Source organism: Scomber scombrus, chromosome 5 (genome assembly GCF_963691925.1).
Source record: "Scomber scombrus chromosome 5, fScoSco1.1, whole genome shotgun sequence".
NCBI classification, from domain to species: Eukaryota; Metazoa; Chordata; class Actinopteri; order Scombriformes; family Scombridae; genus Scomber; species Scomber scombrus.
The window spans coordinates 23,220,108-23,243,614 of record NC_084974.1 but is presented as its reverse complement, the minus strand read 5'-3'; the positions used below and the strand labels follow the sequence as shown (position 1 = coordinate 23,243,614).

The following is a 23,507-nucleotide window of genomic DNA, read 5'->3' as shown; positions in this document are numbered from 1 at the left end:
ATCTACAGTAGTATGTTTGAAAGCCTAATGTAGCTCTAACCATGCTCCTTGCATCTCCTCCAGGGGTTTTACTGCTAGTTGTGCATTACGCACTGTGAGCCATTTACAGTTCACACGAGGAACCCGCGCATGTCCTGATCCATCTTTTGTCATGACTGCTCAACAGTGACAGAGGTGCTGGTGCAATCAAGAGGGTACTAATAATAATCAGAGGAAGGCGGACAGACTGAGGGTCGGTACGGGCTCGATGGCGTTACCCAAAGCAAATGGCAGGATAAGCTCCTCGCCTTTGCTTTTGGCTCAAGCACAGTGTTATTACACATTTTGTAATTTTTGTATGCTGATTTTTGTATTTCTACAACTTTGCACTAATGTTTTTATATCAATGTTATGTTTGTTTTATAATTTGTGTATCTTTTTATGCTTTTTAAGTGACTTTCTGTACATTCTGAGTCATTCTGTAGACGCCTCTCATGAAATCTGTTCACATGTAATAATTGTGTGCGTTCATAAAGGCAGACGACACGGTCTGTGAAAGCATTACGGGGCTTTTAAACTCCATTCAATGGAGTGTTTTCCATAAATGAGCAAAGTTTGTTAGACTGGGAAATATGACTAACCTCATCATCTTACATCATCCTGCCACTCTTTTATTCTGAGGTATTTTTGTTTCTTGAGGTTTAGCTCTGTAAATAGACGTCTGTTACCAGCAGAGTCAAAGGAGGAGACAGAAAGCAGTTACTGAAAAACCGAGTGCGAGTGAAGATCATCCAATCCTCTGCTCAGTTCACCATCTGCAACTTTGCATCATGTATGCACTTATTTATATATACAGTTTATATATATATTTGCTTTAGTTCATAATTTTGTCATTGGAATGGACGTGATCATTTTCCAACACACATTTTGGGAGAACAAAATTTGTTTAAATGAGTTGCAGTGTTTACTCAGTTGTACACATCAAAGGTACTTATATATGAAACAGTATACAGTGATTTGTTATACCTGTAACATAACTGAAATGTTAAGATTAAGTGTACATTTCTCGCAACATGTTTGGTACTGTATCTGCATTATTTGTGAACCACAGCAAATGGTGCAGAGGCTGAGGCACCGGTCTAATTTGGTCTTCATGAATATTTCACCAATTTGAATGCAGGTACACCCACTGTAATTATACTGTGTTTTTGTACCTTTCTAGTTTTTAAAGATGTCTTTGAAGAATAAGAAAAACTTTTTATCCAAACAGATTCCAGGTATGAGGTGAAATTTCTTCTTTGTGATTACACTCAGTTTTGATCTCAGAATTTCACAACTCTACCAAGTGCCTTCAGAGAGCCAGTATTTTTGCATTACAGTAGATTTGTGTATGTTGTAATTGTCCTGGTGTGTTGAATTGGGAGAGGACTGTATAACTGCCTTTATTTTTGTCACTGTCATGATTTTTAAACAGTTTTTATACAGTACCTACAGTATTTTGTATAAGAAATAAATGTGTTAATACAGTTATTTTCCTGAGCTTTGATGTGTTCTCACATTTTTATTAATTCAGTTCACCAGGTATGAACAATACAGCTCAAAATTAGGTAATGTTATGTTTTATAAAGACTTATGATCACACAGCAGGACAATTTCTGAGATGATCAACAGTGGCTGACATATCATACATGAAATATCACTCAATGCCTAAAAAGAACATGAAATAGTTGAATAATGAACAGAATGAACATTTTGATGCATCAGTGAGTGTGGTTTCAGAAGTGAATGTAGGAGATCTGTACATCGCCTTCAATCTCCAGCATATCGACCTCATTAAAGGATCGCAAGCGGTGGAAGAAATCGAACATGTGCTGCCCGTTCACAAAGACCTTAAATCTCTGGTTCCCACAGCGAATTGACATCTGAGAAAATAAGGCAGAAAAATCAAGACATCACTCAGCTGTAGTCAGTCAAAACAATGCAGAACACATCTAAATCACATTAATTATGAGAGGAAAATACGAAGAATGAATAACAGATACTACTTACATCAAAGTACTGTCCCTCCATGAAGGGGCTCATGCCGAGCTCTCTTTCCTCCTGACCCCAGTTACTTCCAATACAGCTGTTTCTCACCACAACCCCATCCCTCACTCTGGGGTTCATGTGGAAGGCAATGTCCCGAGATCGGCTCACCACAAAGTTGATGCACATGCTGCAACACAGAAACCCAGGACTGCCTCTTAGCATACACATACCTCCTTATACTGATGAATGCATGCACACACACACACACACAAACAAACACACAAACACACCTGTCTGCGCCATAGGGCACCATGCCTCTGATGATGATGGTCCTCTTAGGGTATATCCCTCCTGGGATCATGTTGGCGTATGGGATTGGCTTCAATCACACAGCAAAGACAAAATGTGACGTTAAATATCTAAAAAAGACTCAATAGTAACACCTGTGACTTCTGTTTGTCAGGCTCAGTTCATCTTTAAACTGTCCTTTATCACTGTCATCATTTAGCTAATTGCTAACTAACAACTATTGGATGAAAATCTTAAAGATTTACCATGTTAACATACTTTCAGTTGTTAATACTAAGTGGAATTAAAAAAAACCTTTCCAAGTTTTTATCTTTTTCATTTTGTTCTTGTTAATCGTTCTGCTACCTCCCGATATTTTATATAAGTACAATCCTGGCTTCTCTTTACTGGCTCCCTGTTCATTTTAGAATTGATTTTAAGATTTTACTGATCACTTTTAAAGCACGTATGGGTCTATCTCCAAGCTACATAACTGACATGTTGACTCCATATGAGCCGGCCCGCAGCCTTAGATCCTCGGGTGGGGCCTTTCTGGTTGTTCCAAAGTCAAGGCTGAAATCTAGAGGGGACCGTGCTTTTGCCATCAGGGCCCTTCAGCTTTGGAACAACCTGCCCGAGGAAATAAGGCTCACACATTCAGTATCTTCTTTTAAATCATTACTCAAAACTCATTTCTACAGACTAGATTTCATGTGATGTCATCTGCTTGTTTGTTCATTTTGCATATTGCTACTGTCTTTTTATTATTATTATTATTATTATTATTATTATTATTATTATTAACTTGTTTTTAATTTAAGACACCAAAGAACAGTTAAAATGATGACTTAATTATAATTTCTTAGTACACTGATTCTTAATTGAAAGGATTTACCAGAAGTGATAGTTTGTGATTATGTCTGTGCTGATGTATGTTCGATTCATTTAATGTGTTGCAGTTCCTCTATGTGACCACCTGAGGGCACTAAACACTTTAATTAATACACTCCAGTCAGCAGTCATGTTCAACAGTCACTATGTTGAAGGTGAGACTACTTTTAAAATATGTAGAAACTCACTAAAAACATGAAAGGCCCTGTCTAGAGTCAGTGTTTGGTTTGTCTATTCTGGGCTACTATAGAAACATGGGGGTGCAACATGGTGGCCTCCATAGAAGAGGACCCACTCCCTATGTTGATATAAAGGGCTCATTTTAAGGTAACAAAAATGCAACATTTCTTATTTCCAGGTGATTTTACACTAATTTAAAACAAACTTATGAATATTGAATTCCATTTCTGCCAAGTCTGTTCTGCTACATGCCACTAATTATATTCTATAATGCACCTGTATAGCCAAGACACTTCATAAAAAAGTGTGTCATTACATAAGTAACATGATAATGAATATGACACACCAAAAGAATATTAACAAACAATGATAAGTCTACTTTCATGGCTACATTGACATTGACCACTGGAGGGCAGCCAGCACTCACAATTAAAAACAGGTCAGTTGTCATTTCACCTCATGTCAAGGCAGACAAAATAGCATAGCTGCACTTCAGTATCTAAATAGTGTAGACACACTGTCTAAAATAATAGTTATGTAATGCTAGAAACACACAATCGACCTTTCAAGTGTCAAGTGTCATAACATGTTGTACACTCTGTCTCCCATCAAAACACATAAACCAGGTGACAACTGTAAATAGGGCCTCACAATAAGTGACTGTGCGTCAATTTCAATGAGTGTTATCTTTCCAGAGAGAAAAACACAGTTTACTTACAGGGTTGTAGACTGGCTGTGCACCCATACCCTACAATAAGATATAGAGAGAACAGATATAAGATTTAAGCATGAAAGTATCACATATGCATTTTGAAGATGCTAACTTGAATGTGAATGTGCAAACATGCTGTTTTCTAACCGGCAGGTTTGATCCTGGGAATCCTCCCTGACAAAAAAAAAAGAAAAAAGAAGCAATTTGTACAAATTTGATGCTACAGTCCACATACAGCCTGTTGATTATATACTCACTTCATATTAAACATACATATGCCATATTAACCAGTTTAGGTTAATATGAGGCATCAAATTAAAAAAAATAAAATGCATATAGAAAATAGAATTGTTTCATACCCCCATACCACCTCCCATGCCTCCTGGATATCCACCCTGTAATGAAATTAATATTACATTTTGTTTCGCTTTTTTCTTCCTCTTATGTTTTTTAGTCATGATAGTGATACATGCATTATAAATACATGTGTTTGAACATGATCTGGACTCTGATAAAGATTATAAATGAAAGTATTTATTCATACCCCCATTCCACCTTCTGGACGCCATCCCTGTTAAAAGATGATGAACATGTTAAATACTGTTTAATGCTCCAATTTATTTTGTATTTATTGCCTGTCATGAACCATAAAGGCCTCTTTAGTATACTTACTCCCATTTCTCCTCCCACACCACCTCCGCCCATACCGCCTCCCATGCCACCTGGGTATCCACCCTGGACATTAGTTAGAAGGGTTTGAAAAAATAAAATATTTAAAAATATATATTTGACTATATTCTCAGAACTATTTAAAGGAAACAAAACCAACATACCCCCATTCCACCACCTGGGTATCCTCCCTGTTTGAAAGCACAAACATGTTAAACACATGTTTACACTTGAAAGATATTAGTATCCTCACATTAAGAAACTTACCCCCATGCCTCCTCCCATGCCTCCTCCCATTCCTCCTCCCATGCCTCCTTCCATACCTCCGCCCATGCCTCCTCCCATACCTCCGCCCATGCCTCCTCCCATTCCACCCTAAAAAGAGTAAAGTTTAAGTTGACAGGAGGGTAACCAAGATCCAGTCCTCCAGGATAACTATCCATACCAACTTGAGCACCCTGACAGAGCAGGAATCAGGTACTCGTGATTTATTATTTAAGGCTCTAAAATGTCATTTCTTTTCCTGAAAGAAAAAGTAGTCAGGTGGAAAGCTGAAATATCTCACCCCTATGATATTAATCGTCTGGATGGAAACGTCTCCTGCGATCTGCATTGCACACACTCTCTCCATCGGGATACGGTGTTGGAAGGTGTGGAAGTCATTCCCCTTGACTTTGATCTGCAGCAGAATAACGTGTTAAATGTAAAGCAGACACTTACAAAAATTTCCTATGGTAAAATACTAGACAGTTTCTGTGACACTAGCGCCTCATGTTCCTGTGGGATGTTTACCACAGTACTGTAGCTCAGGCTTCAAGGCACTGTACCAAACATCCTGTGATTCTGTATCATAAATCCTGTGGTACTATTTTATAGGCCTACATACTGTAGTACTGTAATATACATCCTGTGGTAATATACCATGCATTCTGTGGTATTGTACCACATGTCTTGTAGCAATATACCATATATTCTGTGGTATTGTACCACACATCCTGTGGTAATATACCATATATTCTGTGGTACTGTACTTTATGTCCTGTGGTAATATACCATACATTCTGTAATACTGTACTATATGTCCTGTAGTAATATACCATACATTCTGTAATACTGTACTATATGTCCTGTGGTAATATACCATATATTCTGTAATACTGTACTATACGTCCTGTGGTAATATACCATATATTCTGTAATACTGTACTATATATCCTGTGGTAATATACCATACATTCTGTAATACTGTAATATACGTCCTGTGGTAATATACCATATATTCTGTAATACTGTACTATATGTCCTGTAGTAATATACCATACATTCTGTAATAATGTACTATATGTCCTTTGGTAATATACCATATATTCTGTAATACTGTACTATATGTCCTGTAGTAATATACCATACATTCTGTAACACTGTACTATATATCCTGTGGTAATATACCATACATTCTGTAATACTGTAATATACGTCCTGTGGTAATATACCATACATTCTGTAATACTGTAATATACGTCCTGTGGTAATATACCATATATTCTGTAATACTGTACTATATGTACTGTAGTAATATACCATACATACTGTAATACTGTGCTATTAGTCCTGTGGTAATATACATTACTTTCTGTAATACTGTACTATATGTACTGTGGTAATATGCCATACATTCTGTAGTACTGTAATATACATCCTGTGGTTATATACCATATATTCTGTAATACTGTACTATATGTACTGTGGTAATATACCATACATTCTGTAGAACTGTAATATACATCCTGTGGTAATACGCCATACATCCTGTGGTAATATATCATATATTGTGTAATACTGTACTATATGTCCTGTGGTAATACACCATACATTTGGTGGTATTGTGCCATACTTTCTGTGGTACTGTAAGGTCGTACCACATGAATACTGCAAGAACATTTTAAAGTGTTACCGGAAATGTTTGTAAGGGGAGTGTGTCATGATATACACTGTCAACACTGGTCTAGTAATAAATAATTATGTTTAGTCTGTTTAAGGGAAGTCATGTTCATATTTAAACATAGTTCAACTTTAAACAAATATATGTGTGGACTTTAGTATTCTAATGTCTGGCAGGTCTGACCGTGTAGCCCTGTGAAGTGGCCATGATGACCATTTCAAAGGTTTCGCCCTTGCAGAAAGGCATATCACGAATCTTCTCCTCTGACTGCCATTCTCCATTCTCAAAAGTGTTGAAGACCACTTTGTCCCAGCCATCAAAGCGAGGGTTGAAGTGGAGGGCGACGTCGCTGGACTCAGACTCTCCACATAGCAGGTTGATGAAGAACCTGCCAAAAAGGAACAGCAGGTAAACCAGACATACTTATATCACTGAAACCTGAAGTGACTGAAAAGTTGGTTTAGTGTTAGAAAACAGAAGAAATGCAAACAGTGTAGGTGGGGCCAAGATTGAAAAAACTTGAGTATCTTTTAAAAGATCTCATGATACAGTCAGGTATGTGCAGTGTTTACTTTGTCTGCTAATGGCCTGTAAAAGCACTGCCGGCAATTCAAATATTGCTATTTTGAAAAGGGGAGGGACAATGTCTGCTTTGATACCTGCTCCACCCTGTGTGATATAACACAATGTGTACACTGTGTTTTTAAATAGTGCCAAAAGGTTAGTGGTTACATTTTCCGAAATGTCTCATACAATATGAGCTAAACGCACAAGATTTTAACAGTCAAACTTATGCTTTTTAATCTCACCTGGTAATATCATCAGGAATGGACCCCTGGATGTAGATAGACGTGCCATTCCTCAGTCCCCCATAAATGGGCCCACGATAGGGGATTTGCTGTACAGTGCACAAGAATACTTAAACAATCTGTCCAATATAACCAAACATGCAAGACACATCTCCAAATATAAGCCACATTATACAGTAAACTGGTGACTCATGTACAACACGTAGCTGTGGAGGAAAAAAATCAGTATTCCTCAAAATAATGCATGTAGCAGTTCTGTAATGTTACTGTTTACTATCTTTGGCTGTGAGGATGGTTATTCATCTTAGGTTTATTTAACTTTATATTTTCAAATATCAATACATAACTCAAGACTATTTCTCTCACAAAATTGTTTCTTTTTTTCTGGTTTTGGCCCATGTTGCAATTTTCAATAAATAAATTGTTAATTAAACTATGAATACTTAGAGAAATCTCTGACAACAAGTTTTAATTCTTTATACTCAATGTAGACAAATATCCATGCACTGACATGCTTAAAATATAGTTATTGTATTCAGGGTACATACAAAAACAATTTATTACAATCTAGAGTATAATTAGGACATACTGTTGTACAGCATGTAATATGATTTTATTTAAAGTAATTTGAAGAAGTTTGGAAACCCCATTTAAGAAGCCAACCAGTGAACTGGTCTGTATGAACTATGTCACACTTACACTCACTGGCCACTTCATTTACATACACCTGTGCAATCTCATTCAAATCAATGCAACAACTCTGCCACAAATGCTACATTTACAAAGCCTATATATTTTCAATATATGTTGACATTGTGAGAAAAGTGTTCCTAATATTTTGCTCACCTCATATATTTTACAATCTCAATAAGCAACATAAAGTAGAATTATCACCTTTTTAACAATTTCAGCAGAAACTGAAAATATATAAGCTTCATAAAAGCAGAATTTATGACAGAGCTGTTGTATTAGATTAGATTGCAGACGTGTTCTTAATGAAGTGGTGAGTGTATATTTAGCAAGGCTGCCCCCACAGGTGATTAAATACTAATCCCCTTCCATTAGTGCAATGCATTACCCACCAAGCTGTAGCTGTACAGAGCACACAGGAACCATCATACCCTTAAGACTTAGCAGCAGAACTCAGAGCGGATACTCACAGGGCTGTAGACTGGCTGGTAGCCAGGAGGAGCGACAAATGTCATGGCAGCAGTTGATGAGAAGGACGAGCAGACGGAAACAGGAGAGCTGTCAGGCTGCTGGATGCCTCGTTTTATACAAGTGATGAGGGAGGGGCAGAACAGGGTACCAAACCCAGGTCTACATTAATATGTTTACTTTGGAGGCACGAGATGAACATTAACCTTTCATCCAGCAGAGGAGTGGCACCTTGTGACAATAGACACAAAGTGTGTGTGTGTGTGTGTGTGTGTGTGTGTGTGTGTGTGTGAGTGTGTGTGTGTGTGTGTGTGTGTGTGTGTGTGTGTGTGTGTGTGTGTGTGTGTGTGTGTGTGTGTGTGCAGAATGTAGAAGGAAAAACCAACATGACTGAAAACTGTAGTCTCTATTGATGCAACTACTATCCTTTCTAAATCATTATGGCTTATTTTCATAGAAATTACTACACAGTGGCATAACAACTGGTCTGTTCTTTTGGTGGTAGAAAAGACAAAGAAACTTTGTAACTTCCAAAGTGGAAATGTGTGGAGACTTGATCTCAGCTCAGCACATAAAGGTTTCATTCATCTACTCCCCTGAGATTAAACTAGTTGTAAGAGGGTGTGTGTATGAATTATGAAATATCCAGCGAGCCTGCCTACTAAAAGCAAACAAAAAGTGGCCCTTATCTACCAGTTAGGTCACTCTGTATAATTTTATATGCATACTACATGAAGGTAGGTCAGGCCCACGAGTGCTTCGTAAACATACAAGCTGGTCATTACACACAGACACACAAGCAAACACACACACTTAATCTGAATCAGAACAAAGCCTATCATAGTGATACCAGGGTGTTTCCTGAGAAGCTTAAAGCATGACTTAATACATTTGATATATTTGTTGAAGATAAGGATCTGCCAAAGCCACCATGAAACTGTAACACTGACGCCTCAGAAAGAGAACATCTAATTTAATAAACTGTATAGAAGGCATCTTAATGTCATTTAAAGATCACTGTCAGTGTCAGTGCAACCTTTGCAAAGCATGAAGAATGCAAGGGTCCAATAATCTGCCAAAGATATTATGGTATAATAACAAATATGTATCATGGCAGAACAGAAAAGAGGCATTTTTTTTATTACTATGGTCCTGTCTATGGAACAGCCTTTCTGAGGACCTGAGGGCAGTAGAGAGTGTCAATATTTTTAAAAGCAAACTTAAGATCTTTTTTACCTGGCTTTCAACTGAATTTTATTTATTAATGAATCTGCCTTTTATTGTATATTTTAGCCTGTTTTACTACTTGGACCTTTCTGTTTATTCTCGTTTCTTATTCATAATCCACCTTTTATGTCTGTTTTACTTCTTTACTTTTACTCTTTTACTCCAAACGTCGGTGTACAGTGAATTTATATTATTCTTTATTTTTATATATTATTAATATTTTAATAATGTTTTATAAGCTATTTATTCATTTATTTATTTGTATTTCATTTATTTTTTTAATCCTACCTCTAGTGTTTTCTCATTGCAGATTATAGAGAATTATGATAGCATTTCCTGAGTTCCTATGTTTAATGATTTCTTTTTGTTTGTTTGTTTGTTCTGAATATGTAAAGTACTTTGTGTTACATTGCAATGTATGATAAGTGCTATATAAATAAAGTTTGATTGATTGATTGATTGATTGATTGATTGATTGATTGATTGATTGATTGATTGATTGATTGATTGATTGATTGATTGATTGATTATTAGGAGTGAATGCATCATGTATGCCACTTAATTTGATCTAACACTATTTTTTTTACAGTATTTGCATTGTAAATATTATTATCTTAAGGTAAATAAGTAAAATAAATGCATATTTAATGCACATTTGTGACATCTGACTTGAGGAAAAGTGAAATCAGAAAATCCAACAAGGGACAAATAATGAAGAAAAGATGCTGCACACAAACCTTAAAATGTTAGCAAACAGAAAACATCTCAAGCTGACAAGTACCTGTAAATGTATTTAAATATATGTTACAGATGCAAATTAATGCTGACAACAACAATAGTTACAGTACCTTATTCACACACATTCGGGCATTTGTACAAATTATGCTTTAGTGAATGTTCAGTCAGGAAGACTGCTCGGTTCTGTAGTTTTATTACTTAAACAATATCAATATCATCTGTGTAATAAACAATTAAAAATAAATATAATTAGCCTGATTGAACTATACTTGTAGAAACTGTGGCCTAACTGTAGAACTTAACCCTAAAACGAAGTCTTACCTCTCAAAAATCCCTTGAGAAAATCAGGACCAGACAAAATGTGCTCACTTTTCCAATATGTCCACACACTTAAGGTTTAAAACTGCTCAAAAACGGTAGAACAACAAAAGCAATCACACACGCAGATAGAGACTTATATGTAAATGAGAACACATGTTCACAGTTCTCCTTAAAATAATCTGTTTATTCTGTATTGAAACACAGGCTTCAGTCAGAGGACACTCAGTCAGGTGGAAAGTAGTGATCTCCATTCAGCTCCATAACATCAGCCGCCTCTGTGCAGACCACAGCGGCAAACGTACACGTCAGCAAACAAAACATCGCTCTGCCTCTGACATATCGAGTCATAACATTAAATACAAGATGGAGAGTTTGTGGGTTTGTGTGTTTGTGTAAAGTACGTATTGTTCTGAGAGAGACATAGTGAGACAGAACTGTCTGAGATCAATGCATCACACATGACTTTCTTGATTTGAGAAAAATAACTGATATGCTGGACTACTAAAAATAGCTATCATAAAAACCTAACTAGCAAAAACAAAAAGCTAATTTGCTCTTCTGACTGCAAACTGGGCGTTTACTTTCAATATGACCAAATTCTCTTCATCATTGTGGATTTCACAACGGGACACAAGACACGTTAATGTCTGACAAAGTAGCATGGATTGTTTAAATTGTTCAAAGCCCTAAAGAAAAATAAATATATGTATCTATGATTTATGTAAAATATGTATTTTCATCAAATGGCCTCTTAGCAGCAGCCTAGTCATTACTCAGTTATACAGATGACGCGTCGGCCAAAATGTATACATTAAATACATTCATTACTTATTTTAATGCACTGACAAAAACGTATTGTGCATAAAGTGTCATAAAACAGACTGTTGGCCTGAAATACAGACGGGCTAAAACGGTCGTCTTGAGAAGATTTGATCTGCATATAAACAATAAATAAATAACCTTGGCATCCTCCTATACTGTATGTGTGTATATATCATCACTATCTTATATGGCACAGATACACCAGTGGAGATAGGGGACCACATACATCCAGGGACGCATTGTAAGACTTCAGAGTGCAAACTGGGTTTGTCTATACAGCTGATTCACACTGGTATATGTCACGTACGCAGATGATACTCTGTTGTTATTATCTTGGCAAGTCAGTTCCACAAGAGTTCCCTTAGACAATCTCTTGTTTAAAGACACGTTTCTGAGTCTTGAAAGAGGAAGAAAAGGAGCAAGAGGGGGGCCTAAAAATGTTCAACGTTCCCTCAAGGACCTTTAAAACATGACTGTGAGTCGTTCTCTTTCAAAACTGTCTCTCACTGAAATCACCAGAAATCGTAAATGAAATATCAGATGGCAGCAGTCACATACAAAAAAAATAAATACAACTAATCTCTAATCTAATTCAAATAAAAGTTTTAAAAACAAAAAAAATCTAAACTATCTGATGGCCAAAGCAGTGACATTGCTATAGGCACTATGACACAGTGTCTACACAGCCTGCATAGCGAAAGCAGCACATTAGCAGAGGAGCAGCAGCTGCTTCAGTCTTCTGTCTGTATCTACACAGGACGCGTTCAGGCACAGAATTAAGTGTGGGTCACCCGAGTTTTGGCAGCTGTCAAACGCCAACACACAATCATTGTAGCATTAGACGGACGATTGAAAAACACGGCTGAGACTCTCTCTATGTAGACAAGCTGTAATGTTACAACAGTAGCGACTGAAATAGCCTATTGTGTATAGACACAATTGATATGCAAGGCAATCTATGTATATTTTACACAAAAAGGCCATGTAGTGTATTCATACTGGAATAAAAAGGCCCCTGGCTTCTTGCGTCTGTTTATGCCTCTCTGATATTATTATTCTGCTTTTCTCAAATCTGATCTGTTGACATTCTGCTGCAGGTGGTACAGTAAGTGCAGTCAAAGTGTGCATAGCTTCAACAGAGAAGAGAAATGTGCAGACAAAGGGCAAAACTAAGACATAGACATGTTTGATTTCTAAATTCCTAATCTTTCCTCTCTCTCTATGAATCTCACTCCCCTCCTCTCTCCTCTCTTTCCTCCCTCAGACGCATGATTCACGACGCAGGACGTTATCCGAGCTGATCCTCATACTGCTTCCTGAAGCAGTCACCGGCAGGGAAGAAGTCCCAGCATCGCTCCTGGTACATCTTCCACACGTATGACTCCTGAAAGACACCAGTGAAAAGAAATGTCACAATTTAAGAACATAAGAGTTAAATATTAAATGATTTTAGACATTGTATTGCTTACTGACCTGTCCTGTGTGTTCTGTTTCATCTTTATTGATGAGATACATTAGGAAGAACCTGAAAAATAAAAAGGGAAATACAAAGAAAAAGGTTACCCACTCATTAAACACTATTATTTCTAAAAATCTAATATTTCAAGGCTGCCTGGAGGCTTGTAAGTAAAGATAATTAATCTAAACATAACAAAATGAAGACATACTGCATTTAAGGCACTTCAATTGTCACATCTGCACTCTGAAAAACTGCACTCACATGTAGTTGGCTAAATTGTGCTCTTCTAAAGTGTGTGTCTCGAAGCCGTGCGGCGTCGTATCAAAGTAGTCGCTCCCTATTCCACAGATGAAACACTTTGTCTAGAGGACAAAAAAGGACAGTTCAGATTAAACACGTCCCCGCTTTACAACCTGAAGGAGAATTGAAGGTGGATTAAATAAAGTGACCAGTAAGATCCCGGTGAGACTCATTATCTTACCTCCATATCCTCTCTGACCTGCTCCTGCTGGTCTCTCAGCTCTCCAAAGGCATCAATGATCAAACCTGACAGAAAGACAGATGCAGCATCTCTTACTAGTCTGGAGAAAAGAGTGCTTCTCAGTAAAGATAAGTCGAGAGGGTTTTCTTTTTCCCAGGAGGTCCACGTCAGGATTCTTTATTGTCACATCATGACTGCAGGAACACTCGATAACGTCTTGTCTCCATCGGGTCTTAAAGATCAACTTGGCCTCATTACATTTCTATGAACTGATTAAAGCAACTGTGTTTAAAATGTCAACAAGCACTTTTCAAATTATTCTGATGGCTCAAGATTTGATGTAGAAAAATGAGACAATCCTCAGTATCTTCGGTGTCCCTGTGTGCGTCTGTTTGTATACTACCTCTAATTCACTTTATGGATAGTGGCTATCAAATAAATGCTGTGTGGGATAAGGTACAGGAGCATCTGTGCCAAATCCAACAGAATGCTAAATAGCTTTTACCTACAAGAAGTCAGGATCAGACTGTGCCCTCCCATGAACATGCCCACACCCTCCCACCTACTCTCTGACCCCCTCATCATTGGTGGTCACTCGTTGACATGCACCAGCTGTCAACATCGACCTCAGAAATGCACTTTGTCTCCAAATGCACTTTAATGCACAGTGCTGCTAACTGTTCGAACTGTTTTGTTTCATGGTGATTAACACACTTTAATAGTTTGCTTTTCTGTTATTATTGCACTGCAAAAGAAAATGAAAAACTAGAACCTTGAATATTGAATGTATTGTTGATTGTTTGTGTGAATATAACAGCGCTTAAACTTTTACCATCAACATTTCTTATATTTCTATTTCAAATAGATTGCCACATTTACTACACGTTAATATAATGGCAGGATCGGACCAATTAGAGCCTACAGAAAAACTCCCATTCTATACTTTAAATTATGAGCAGTTTTCTTAAATCTGACATTTTTACAGTCATTTTTACACAATTCCGAGTTCAGCATGATGGCTGGATACAGAGGAGCGTCGACCTACAAAGCAATTTTGTTTGAGAGAATAGTCACACAGCCAAAAACATACTGGAGACAGCTCATACCCTGAATGATAGCCAACAGGATGACAATGACGAAGAAGAAGAAGGTAATGTCAAAGACCACACGGTAGAGCTCATATTCATCTCCAGCGGGGTCCTCAATTTCATCTCCTATACCACCACCAGCACGCACGCCGACATACATGTGGAACAGGTAACACTGTAGGGGGGGAGAAAGAGGTCAGCTTAGAAAATCATGATTTATTAAACATCAGAATTATCAACCCAAAGTAAAGTTGACCTCTTCTAAATTGGACAAATTTGCCCTTTAATCGTCTACTCACAGTCATCATGTCATCGCACTTCATGTCCGGCTCATCCTCATCCTCACTCATGTTGTAAAATTTGCGGAAGAAGTTGAAGGCCACCACAGTGTAGAGGTACACCACTACGGCCAGTAAACCCACTGTCATCATCAGCTGCAAAGAACAGACAGATGTGTCATTTAGTAAAAGTTTGCGAAGGGAAAAAAGGTGTGCACAAAGCCTTGCGATGCATCATTACGATGGAAATGTGCAGACCTGTTTGCCATTGTGAGTGACAGAGGACAGAATGGTGCGCAGGGTTTTCACTCCCATGGCGATGTCCAGAAGATGGCAGGCGAAGAAGAAGTTGTTGTAGTGTCCAAGCATAGACATTAACAGATACCAACACAGGTAAAGGAAGGTCTAAAAGATTTTTAAAAAAGGATGTCAGTAACACCATACTCAAAACATTATTGTCTATATTATACCATGAACTGTTTCCTTAACTCACATTGTCAGTGAACACAACACCAAACTTCCAGATCTGGTACTTGATGTCAATAGATGTTATCCTGGAGAAGAAAGAGAGAGAGAGACACGTTTGTTCTGTGATGTTTTGTACTATAAACCTGTTAATGAAATTGTTTATGTAAAGAGTGCACCGTGATAATAATAATATAATAATAATAATTTATAGAGCAGCTTTTCAAAATCCAAATTACAAAGTGCTTAACAGGCAGCAAAATACACAAATCATAAAATAATTGCGTAATAAAAAGGAACAAATAAAAACAATTGGATGAGTAAAAAACATTTGAATTGTAGGAAAAAGCAAGAATAGACATAGGCATATTCAAAGGAGATAAAAGTAGTTCAAGGAAAATTAAAAACTCAAATAAAAACAGGAAAGGCTCTCCGATAAAAGTACATACCAGCTGAACATTGAGGTGTCAGGCTCAGCCTTCTTTTCGTGCATCATGGCGCTGACATCTAGAGAAGCCAAGTCCATACCTAGCAACTCTGCAATCCTCTCTCTGCCGTAGATGTCCCCATATTTATCCAGCACCTAGATATCGTATACTCACGTCATTTCACTGCAAGGTACAGTATATCTCTACAAAACCAGTTTGAACCAAAGTAAACTCACCTTTCTTTTCACAAACTTGTCCCAGTAATTGTTGGGGAAAGAGCTGCATTTCAAGAGAAACATCGAGCGAGAGAGAGAGAGAGAGAGAGAGAGAGAGAGAGAGAGAGAGAGAGAGAGAGAGAGAGAGAGAGAGAGAGAGAGAGAGAGAGAGAGAGAGAGAGAGAGAGAGAGAGAGAGAGAGAGAGAGAGAGTTAATTTATAATTCTGTATATTAGTTCAAGCCTAATTTAACATATTGTTACAGGAGTGCTTCTAGTTCAGGTCAGGTTCTGATGGGATATTAATACTATTGAATATCAAATATGAATATCAAGCATTATTTTCCCTAAAATTGAAATTAATTGAAATGATGAACCTGCAATAATGAGGATTTTGTTCTTGAGTCAGTCCAACACAAACACCATTCATAAATAGTTATTTTCTTAGATGATTATTCAGTGAGAATATTCAGAGGTAAATTTATATCGAAGACCTCTCTAGGGTCACCAATTTGCCTGATTTGAAAGTGTGTGAAAATTTGAAGAAAGTTTGTGAAATTGCTCCGGCATGTCTTACGGAGTGTTGAGCACCAGTCTGTCCCATTGGCCCCTGATGTCGTCGTCTTCGGGCTGCTCAGTGACATAGAGACCATCAAACTCCAGCTTTCTGGCCAGCTCCTTCTCTCTCTTGAATATAACCAGAGGAACCTGAAGGATAAGCAAAAGACCAACTGTGTGAAACTTAAAAGTAGACAAAAAAAACCCTATTGGTGGGCTTTTGTGGAGCAAAGTTTTGTGGAGTAAACATCACACACCTTGAGGCAGTTGTAGCCAATGATGCAGAGGAAGGAGATTATGGTGTGGACGATACTTAAAAAGGCTAAGGCAGGTTCCATGTAGCCCGTGCTCTCCTCCAAGAAGAAGTACTGGGGACCTTCATCTTCTTCGTCTTCTCCTCCATCATCTAATCCAGAGCCTTCTTCCTCAGCACCAGAGCCTTCGAATAAGCCAGAACCCTCAAACAGACCAGAACCCTCAAACTCCTCTTCACCTCGAGGACTGTCAGACACCTGGGAGACATCAGACAGAAGATGAGTCCTGGAGGACTTGCCCAGTCTTGTGTACATTTTAGTTATACAGCATGACACCAAATACGTTGTTCTTTAAATAAATCAGGGTCATTCAGAAGAGATACTAGTTCATTTTTTAAAAAGCACAGACCTTGTAGAAGAGCAGGATGAAATTGAGAGCGAAGGCGATGAAGAGGGCCAAGAATCGCAGGTTGTAGAAGTTACGAGAAAGGTAGTTCTGTGGAGGGAATAAAGAAGTGAGAGAGACTTGAGTATAGTGTCAACAAAGCACAAAAGCAACAGTTTACTGCACGGATACTTAAACGTGGATAAGATAAGGAACGATACTGTGCTAAGCCTGAAATTGTGCTTGCATCGCGCTGTGACACTACAGCATGGGGATTATTGTATTGTATTCTTGATATTCTATAAAATGTTCTCCTGGATCATAAAAGAGTGATTATGAATGTCTTTTTTTTTCACTGAAAGCTTCATTAAGGTTTAATCAAACATTTATTAATGACTGATGGGGAATTTATGAATGTGTTTGAGTGTAGAGACTAATTATCAGTCAGAATATGAACAGCATGTAAGGGTTAACATGAGTTAATATACAGGCAAGCATACTGAGATAAGACCATCATGAAAAATTATATCCCAAGACTCCCTAAATATCAAACAACTAACCAAAAAAATCAGTATTCATTTCTAGCATCTACAATCCTTATAATACAGTACAAATATGTTTAAGCACAAGTCAAACTATGGCATCTTACAACCTAAATCCAACAAATATGTACTGTAACAGACAGGGGCTCACCATGAATTTCACCCTCTGAATCTCAAGCTCATTCCACAGCTCAAAGCCCTGCTCAACGGGTTTCTTCTCCTTCTTTGCCTTGGCCTTCACCGGTTTCTCCTCCTCCTCCTCGGGCTCTTCCTCCTTTACCTCGGGTTCAGGCTCTGCCTTCTCTGCCTTCTCGCCATTCTCGGTGCTGGAGAGGACACAAGGAGTGAAACGAGAGGATTTCACTGTTTTAATATTTAATTAACCTGGATGACTGCACAGTCGGATAATATGAACTGTCTATATTAAAAATTCTGGATAGTGAATTACATCAATTTTTCAATCTGATAAAGTTAGTAGATAATTCATGATAACTTGCACATTATTTCCAGCTGGGAGCGGTTCAATATTAGCATGAGGAAACATTATCTTTAACAGAAGCTGCTCAGTTTTTAAGTTAATCCCGACAGGCAGACAACTTACTCTGCTTTCTCGGTCTCTTGAGCAGCCTCTTCTTCCGGTTCAGCCTTTTCTCCTTCTCCTCCTTCTCCTTCCTGTCCTTCGACTGCGGTCGTCAACTGTTGTAATAGTAGTTGGCTGTTAATGAACTGATTAATGGGAAGAGTAAATGTTACACAACTATCAGAATAATACACCTCACCAATTTCTTCTTCAGCAGCGGTGTACCCTCTGGAGTCGGAGGTTCCTCTGGTGTCGTCTCACCAAAGTCGCCAAGTCCCCCAGGAGTGTTGAAACCAGGCAGGCGTCCTTCCCTATCCTCACCATCCTCCCCCTCCTCCTCCTCTCCTACCACTGCATCTAAGAGATCTGCTGCTCCGTCCATTTCTTGGTCCTCTCGAGCCCCTGGTTCAGGTGGTAGCTCCCCGTGAACTTCGTCCTGTGTTGGATCTGGCATGCTGGCAAGGATCTCAGTCACCGTCATCTTCTTGGCACCCTCCACTAAGCCTCCGCCAAACAGCACCTTCCATATGAGTGTGAAGAAGCCCTTACATATACTGTAGACAAACATCAAGATACCCATCAGAACGGTGTAGATAAACGTAGCCATGCCGACCACCATCTCCTTCACCGTCATTTTCCTTAGTTTCCGATAACGACGTCGCAGGTTACGGAAGGTGAACATGTTAAAGAAGTTAACCACACTTGTCAGGAAGTCTGCAAAGGCTGAGGTCGACTCTGGAGGTGCACCTTCTCCGTTGCCATCCTCTCCTTCTCCAGTGTCTCTTTCATCTCCTCCGCCCTCCTCTTCTTCTTCATCATCTTCCTCTTCTTCACCTTCACCTTCAGGCTCAGAGATAGACGCAGCGATGTTCATCTCAAAGATGGTGTCCTCACAGAAGTTTACAAAGAGCTCCATTTTCTCACTTTCACCGCCCTCGTTGACCACGTCAAAGATGAACTGCCGTTTGGACTCTCGAACTTGTGGCATCTCCCACTGGTTGCGGTTCGCCTCGCTGATCTCAAAGTAAATACGCTCGATCTTCCTGCTGTATCCCATGATCTCGATGCGGCCGAGGAAAGGACGGAAGTAATTGAGCACGCTCTCTGCCTGCTCCAGGAAGTTCTGAAGGCGAGCGTCGTGGGGTACGTGCTCCGATAGGTTTGTGAGCAGAACGGCGATATTGAATCCAATGTCTTTGGCTGGCTCCTGAAAACGATCAGCAAATTCCTCAAAATTGATCATCTCGTTCTCATCGGCCTCTGAGCAAGAGAGGAGGAACTGGATTTCTGAGGGAGAGTATTGCTTCTGGCTGTCCATGGCCTTGGAGAAGTCCTTCTTGGAGATTAGCCCACGGGGATCCGTCACATAGTCACGGAAAGCATCAGATGCAACTATGTCCTTGAGCTTGAGGAACATGTCGAAGAATTTAAGGATCATCTCCACATTGCTGGAGGACTCCACCAGCATGTCAACCATCTGCCTGGCAATGGTACCGTTTACCACATTGCCTAAGGTAAGAGGAGATGAGGAAAACATGAAACGTTTGACAGTATGTGACAGAATGGAGAGGACATCACTATACCGGCAAGGACCTACCTTCAAGTAGGGACAGAAGCATCACTACCATGTCCTTCTGAAGATCCAACAGTTCCTTTAATAGTCCAATTTGACTGGAGTCCTGTAACAAACCCAAAACACACAGCAAAAAACACACAAACAAACAAACAGTGGAGAAAACAATGTTCTTAACAAGAATACTGACTGAAAATTCTCATTTCAATGATAAATATATCACAGTTTGATTTGAGAGGTTATGTGCTCCTTTCTGGTAGGATTCATCTGTTAAAAAGTTGATTGCATAACATTTAAGAGATAAAATGGTGAGAGACGCTACCTCAGAGTGAGTTCTACTCCAAAAATGATCCTTGGTTTGCATTTTTAAACAAAGAATATACATTTTTAACACTGGAAAAAGCAGGCAGGTATGAGATGAGGGATAAAAAGCCCTCAAACAGACATCACTGCCTCTCCCCTTTATCTAAAAAAGTGGCGGATGCAAGCAAGGAGTACATACACACATATTTGCAGATGCTGATCTTAGCAATCCTAAAGACCTGCACCAGATGATAACAAGAGCCACTGTTACTTTACACAGTGGTCTACAGTAGTTGGCTGGTGGAGATCTGGAGGAAAAGGGTGTCAGGATGGGAAAGCATCAACTACTTTGCACGTGCACTGCTCAACATGGTACCTTGTAACACCACAGAAACAACAAAACACGCGAAGCATGACTTTAGATGCTTTAGGTAACAAAATTAAATAAATCTCATGAATTAGGAGGAAATATTCAATCAATATTTGTTTTTACATGAAAGCAAAAAGCAAAGAAAATCAGCTAATTTAAATTTTAAATACACACACCAGACTACTAATAAATTTAGTGTGGAATAAAAGTGTCATCAATGTTTCTACTTGTTGTAAACAAAATTAAGTTTTTTAAATTTAAGAATGGAATAAGATCTTTGAAAATACAGCAAAACTGTTATTATTATGCACTATCATTATAATTATTATATCTATTAATTATAATTATTTAACCAATTTAGAACTTAGTATTGATTCAGCACTGATGTCCCTAATGAGTGTTTATTCTTACAGAGTCTTATAATCTGTTTCCGATGGCCAAAAAACCTGAACCATTATTCTGGTAAATGCAAAAGATAAATGAAGAGAAATGTAAATGATGCAGGTTGTTAAGCTGTGTCATAAAGAATATGATGATCAAGCATGAGATATTCATTCAAGCATGATGAGCCTGTAAATGAGATGGCATTGGCGGAGAGACACAGATTCTTACGCCATTTCTTTGTCCGGGATCAGGGTGCATCTAACAGGGTTACACATCAGAATAAAAATGTTATCTTACAACATTTTTATTACATTTTTGTATTTGTCTAAGCCTGCACATTGTTTCACAGATTTGATCATAATCAATTAATTCTAAATAAATTATAGTTTGAATTGCCAGGCCAACATCTGTTTTATGTCACAATTTCAATTAATCTGCATAGATCTACTTTCTTGTACAATACAAGAACATGAGATATAAAATATGGGTAATATATTATCCCTGCATATGTAAAAGTAAATTTGTTGATGTAAGCACAAGGTTTCTAACCTAAAATGACCATAACTCCCCTTGCAGAGAAGTTGTGGTCATTTCCGGTCATTTTTTTATAACCTTACATTGAAAAGATCTTCAAGATATAAAAACACAAAAATGCATTTTAAACAGCAGCAGCAGTAGCAATCAACACTGTCACACACAATTCGACTGAGTAAGAAACACTGCAGCTATTTGTTAGGTCAAAAAAGGTTAAAGACTGCGGACACAAATTATTCAAAGCAAACACACGTTTGTCAAAAGCACAACCAAACACTGAGCGCTGGTCAGTACAAAATGAATAAATTCTTAAATCAGGGGAGGTGGATTAACTGTATTATACAGAAACAGAAAATGTAAAGTGAAACAGAATTCAAGTAAGAGAGAGAAAGAGAAACAGTTTTTTAATCAAATTGTTTCTGCCATCTTAACTTGAATTTATGTTGACAATCTGAATCAGGTTTTAAGACATGGTGACGGTGATCAAAGAAGGAGAAGTGTAATAAAACATGGATAAAACTAGCCAAAAACTTTCTGATACCTCTTTGAATGCTAACTGGAAAAGAGTAAAAAAACAAATATAAAATCAAAAGTCAAATCAGACTATTTAAAATCAATTATATCTATAACATAGCCAATAAATATTGTAATTGATATACAAGATTAGTGTAGGAACAACCCGTTTAATTACATATCTAACAACATATTGTATAAACGTATAAATGTATAAACGTATTAACACATAAATGTATTGTATGATTGTATTAATAAATCATTAATGTAATTCTTAAGGAGTAAAATAGACACTGCATGTAAATGTGAATTACAGAGTAATATAACCCGAGGACATCCCGTATAATTTTTGTTTTTATTAATTTATAATATTTATAACAAGCTATCATCATCTGTCTTTAACATGAAATGGTTTAGTGAAGAGGCAGAAACAACCTGACAATGTAAAGAGGGGGGAAAGCCAGTTAAGATTAAAAACCAGTTCATTAAACAAAAGAATAATCAAATAAATACATACTTTACTCTGGAGGAACCGTGAGAGAGACAGTTAAAAAAATTAGTATTCCCAAAATGGACATGTGAATTAAAATATTATATGAATTATTTTTAATTGTTCTTCTTTTTCCAAAATTGATTTAATTCAACTGTAATACAACAAATATTGAAACATTATTGAAGTGTAAAGACATTAAAAAGACATTATGTGAAATACACTGAAAATTGAATTCTCTTCTCTTTTCTCAGTATGGCTAGAAACTGGTTTAAAATGTGTGTATTTATTAAAGTGTATCTTACCTGAGCAAGTTTCATCATCATGTGAGCAAAGACGTGCAGGAAACCCACAACAGCATCCCACAACCTGCTGTGGGCCAGAGACTGCTGGTTACCAGTACAGGGACCCTGACACACACAGAGACAGAAAGTGGAAAATATGATATCATTTAAATACATTTAAATTCCTGTATTTTAATTGCATTTTTCCAATCTTGAACAGCCATTTCCCTTTGAAGGTGTTCCTTGTTGATATAGAGACTTTGCTCATCAGTGGAGAAAGTGCACAGGAGTCCAAGACGTCTTGTGCTGAAAATGTTTATTGAAGCTTGGCCAAGGAGAATAAAAATATTACCAATTCACGCTTCTGTGCATGATGCTGCCTCAATTCTGAGAACGTGGTCCTTCGTGGATAGTTGTTAAGCATTCACAGATGGTGCCACAAATACTCTATGTCCATAAATGGTCATACTCAATACATCGAGAGGTATATGGAATTATCCTACTGGTTTGTTATTCTACAAACAAGGAAATGTAGTTACCTATCTGTGGGTCTAGGGAGT

General features: G+C 37.9%; 2 protein-coding genes across 2 annotated transcripts in view; both read right to left on the bottom strand.

Moving 5' to 3' along the window:
- Window positions 1-1,518: 1,518 nt before the first annotated feature.
- Window positions 1,519-8,703, bottom strand: LOC133980523 (galectin-4-like). The gene is made up of 14 exons (XM_062419276.1): window positions 8,659-8,703; window positions 7,499-7,587; window positions 6,873-7,077; window positions 5,313-5,426; window positions 5,015-5,122; window positions 4,912-4,938; window positions 4,751-4,813; window positions 4,623-4,649; window positions 4,438-4,473; window positions 4,226-4,252; window positions 4,085-4,114; window positions 2,298-2,386; window positions 2,029-2,194; window positions 1,519-1,901 (listed from the first exon to the last, which is right to left on the bottom strand). The coding sequence occupies exons 1-14, from the start codon at window positions 8,701-8,703 to the stop codon at window positions 1,755-1,757; spliced, it is 1,173 nt and encodes a 390-aa protein (XP_062275260.1). The 3' UTR covers window positions 1,519-1,754.
- A 4,349-nt stretch (window positions 8,704-13,052) lies between these two features.
- The window catches only part of ryr1b (ryanodine receptor 1b (skeletal)), an 80,338-nt gene continuing 69,883 nt past the window's right edge, over window positions 13,053-23,507 (bottom strand). The window contains exons 88-105 of the mRNA XM_062419898.1: window positions 22,969-23,073; window positions 20,094-20,175; window positions 18,696-20,005; window positions 18,518-18,612; window positions 18,068-18,242; window positions 17,399-17,485; window positions 16,993-17,247; window positions 16,755-16,885; window positions 16,200-16,242; window positions 15,985-16,118; window positions 15,564-15,624; window positions 15,329-15,475; window positions 15,092-15,226; window positions 14,811-14,967; window positions 13,705-13,769; window positions 13,485-13,585; window positions 13,238-13,289; window positions 13,053-13,148 (exon numbers count right to left, since the gene is read on the bottom strand). Coding sequence (XP_062275882.1) covers window positions 13,053-13,148; window positions 13,238-13,289; window positions 13,485-13,585; window positions 13,705-13,769; window positions 14,811-14,967; window positions 15,092-15,226; window positions 15,329-15,475; window positions 15,564-15,624; window positions 15,985-16,118; window positions 16,200-16,242; window positions 16,755-16,885; window positions 16,993-17,247; window positions 17,399-17,485; window positions 18,068-18,242; window positions 18,518-18,612; window positions 18,696-20,005; window positions 20,094-20,175; window positions 22,969-23,073 — 3,231 coding nt within the window. The remainder of the gene's footprint in view (window positions 13,149-13,237; window positions 13,290-13,484; window positions 13,586-13,704; window positions 13,770-14,810; window positions 14,968-15,091; window positions 15,227-15,328; window positions 15,476-15,563; window positions 15,625-15,984; window positions 16,119-16,199; window positions 16,243-16,754; window positions 16,886-16,992; window positions 17,248-17,398; window positions 17,486-18,067; window positions 18,243-18,517; window positions 18,613-18,695; window positions 20,006-20,093; window positions 20,176-22,968; window positions 23,074-23,507) is intronic.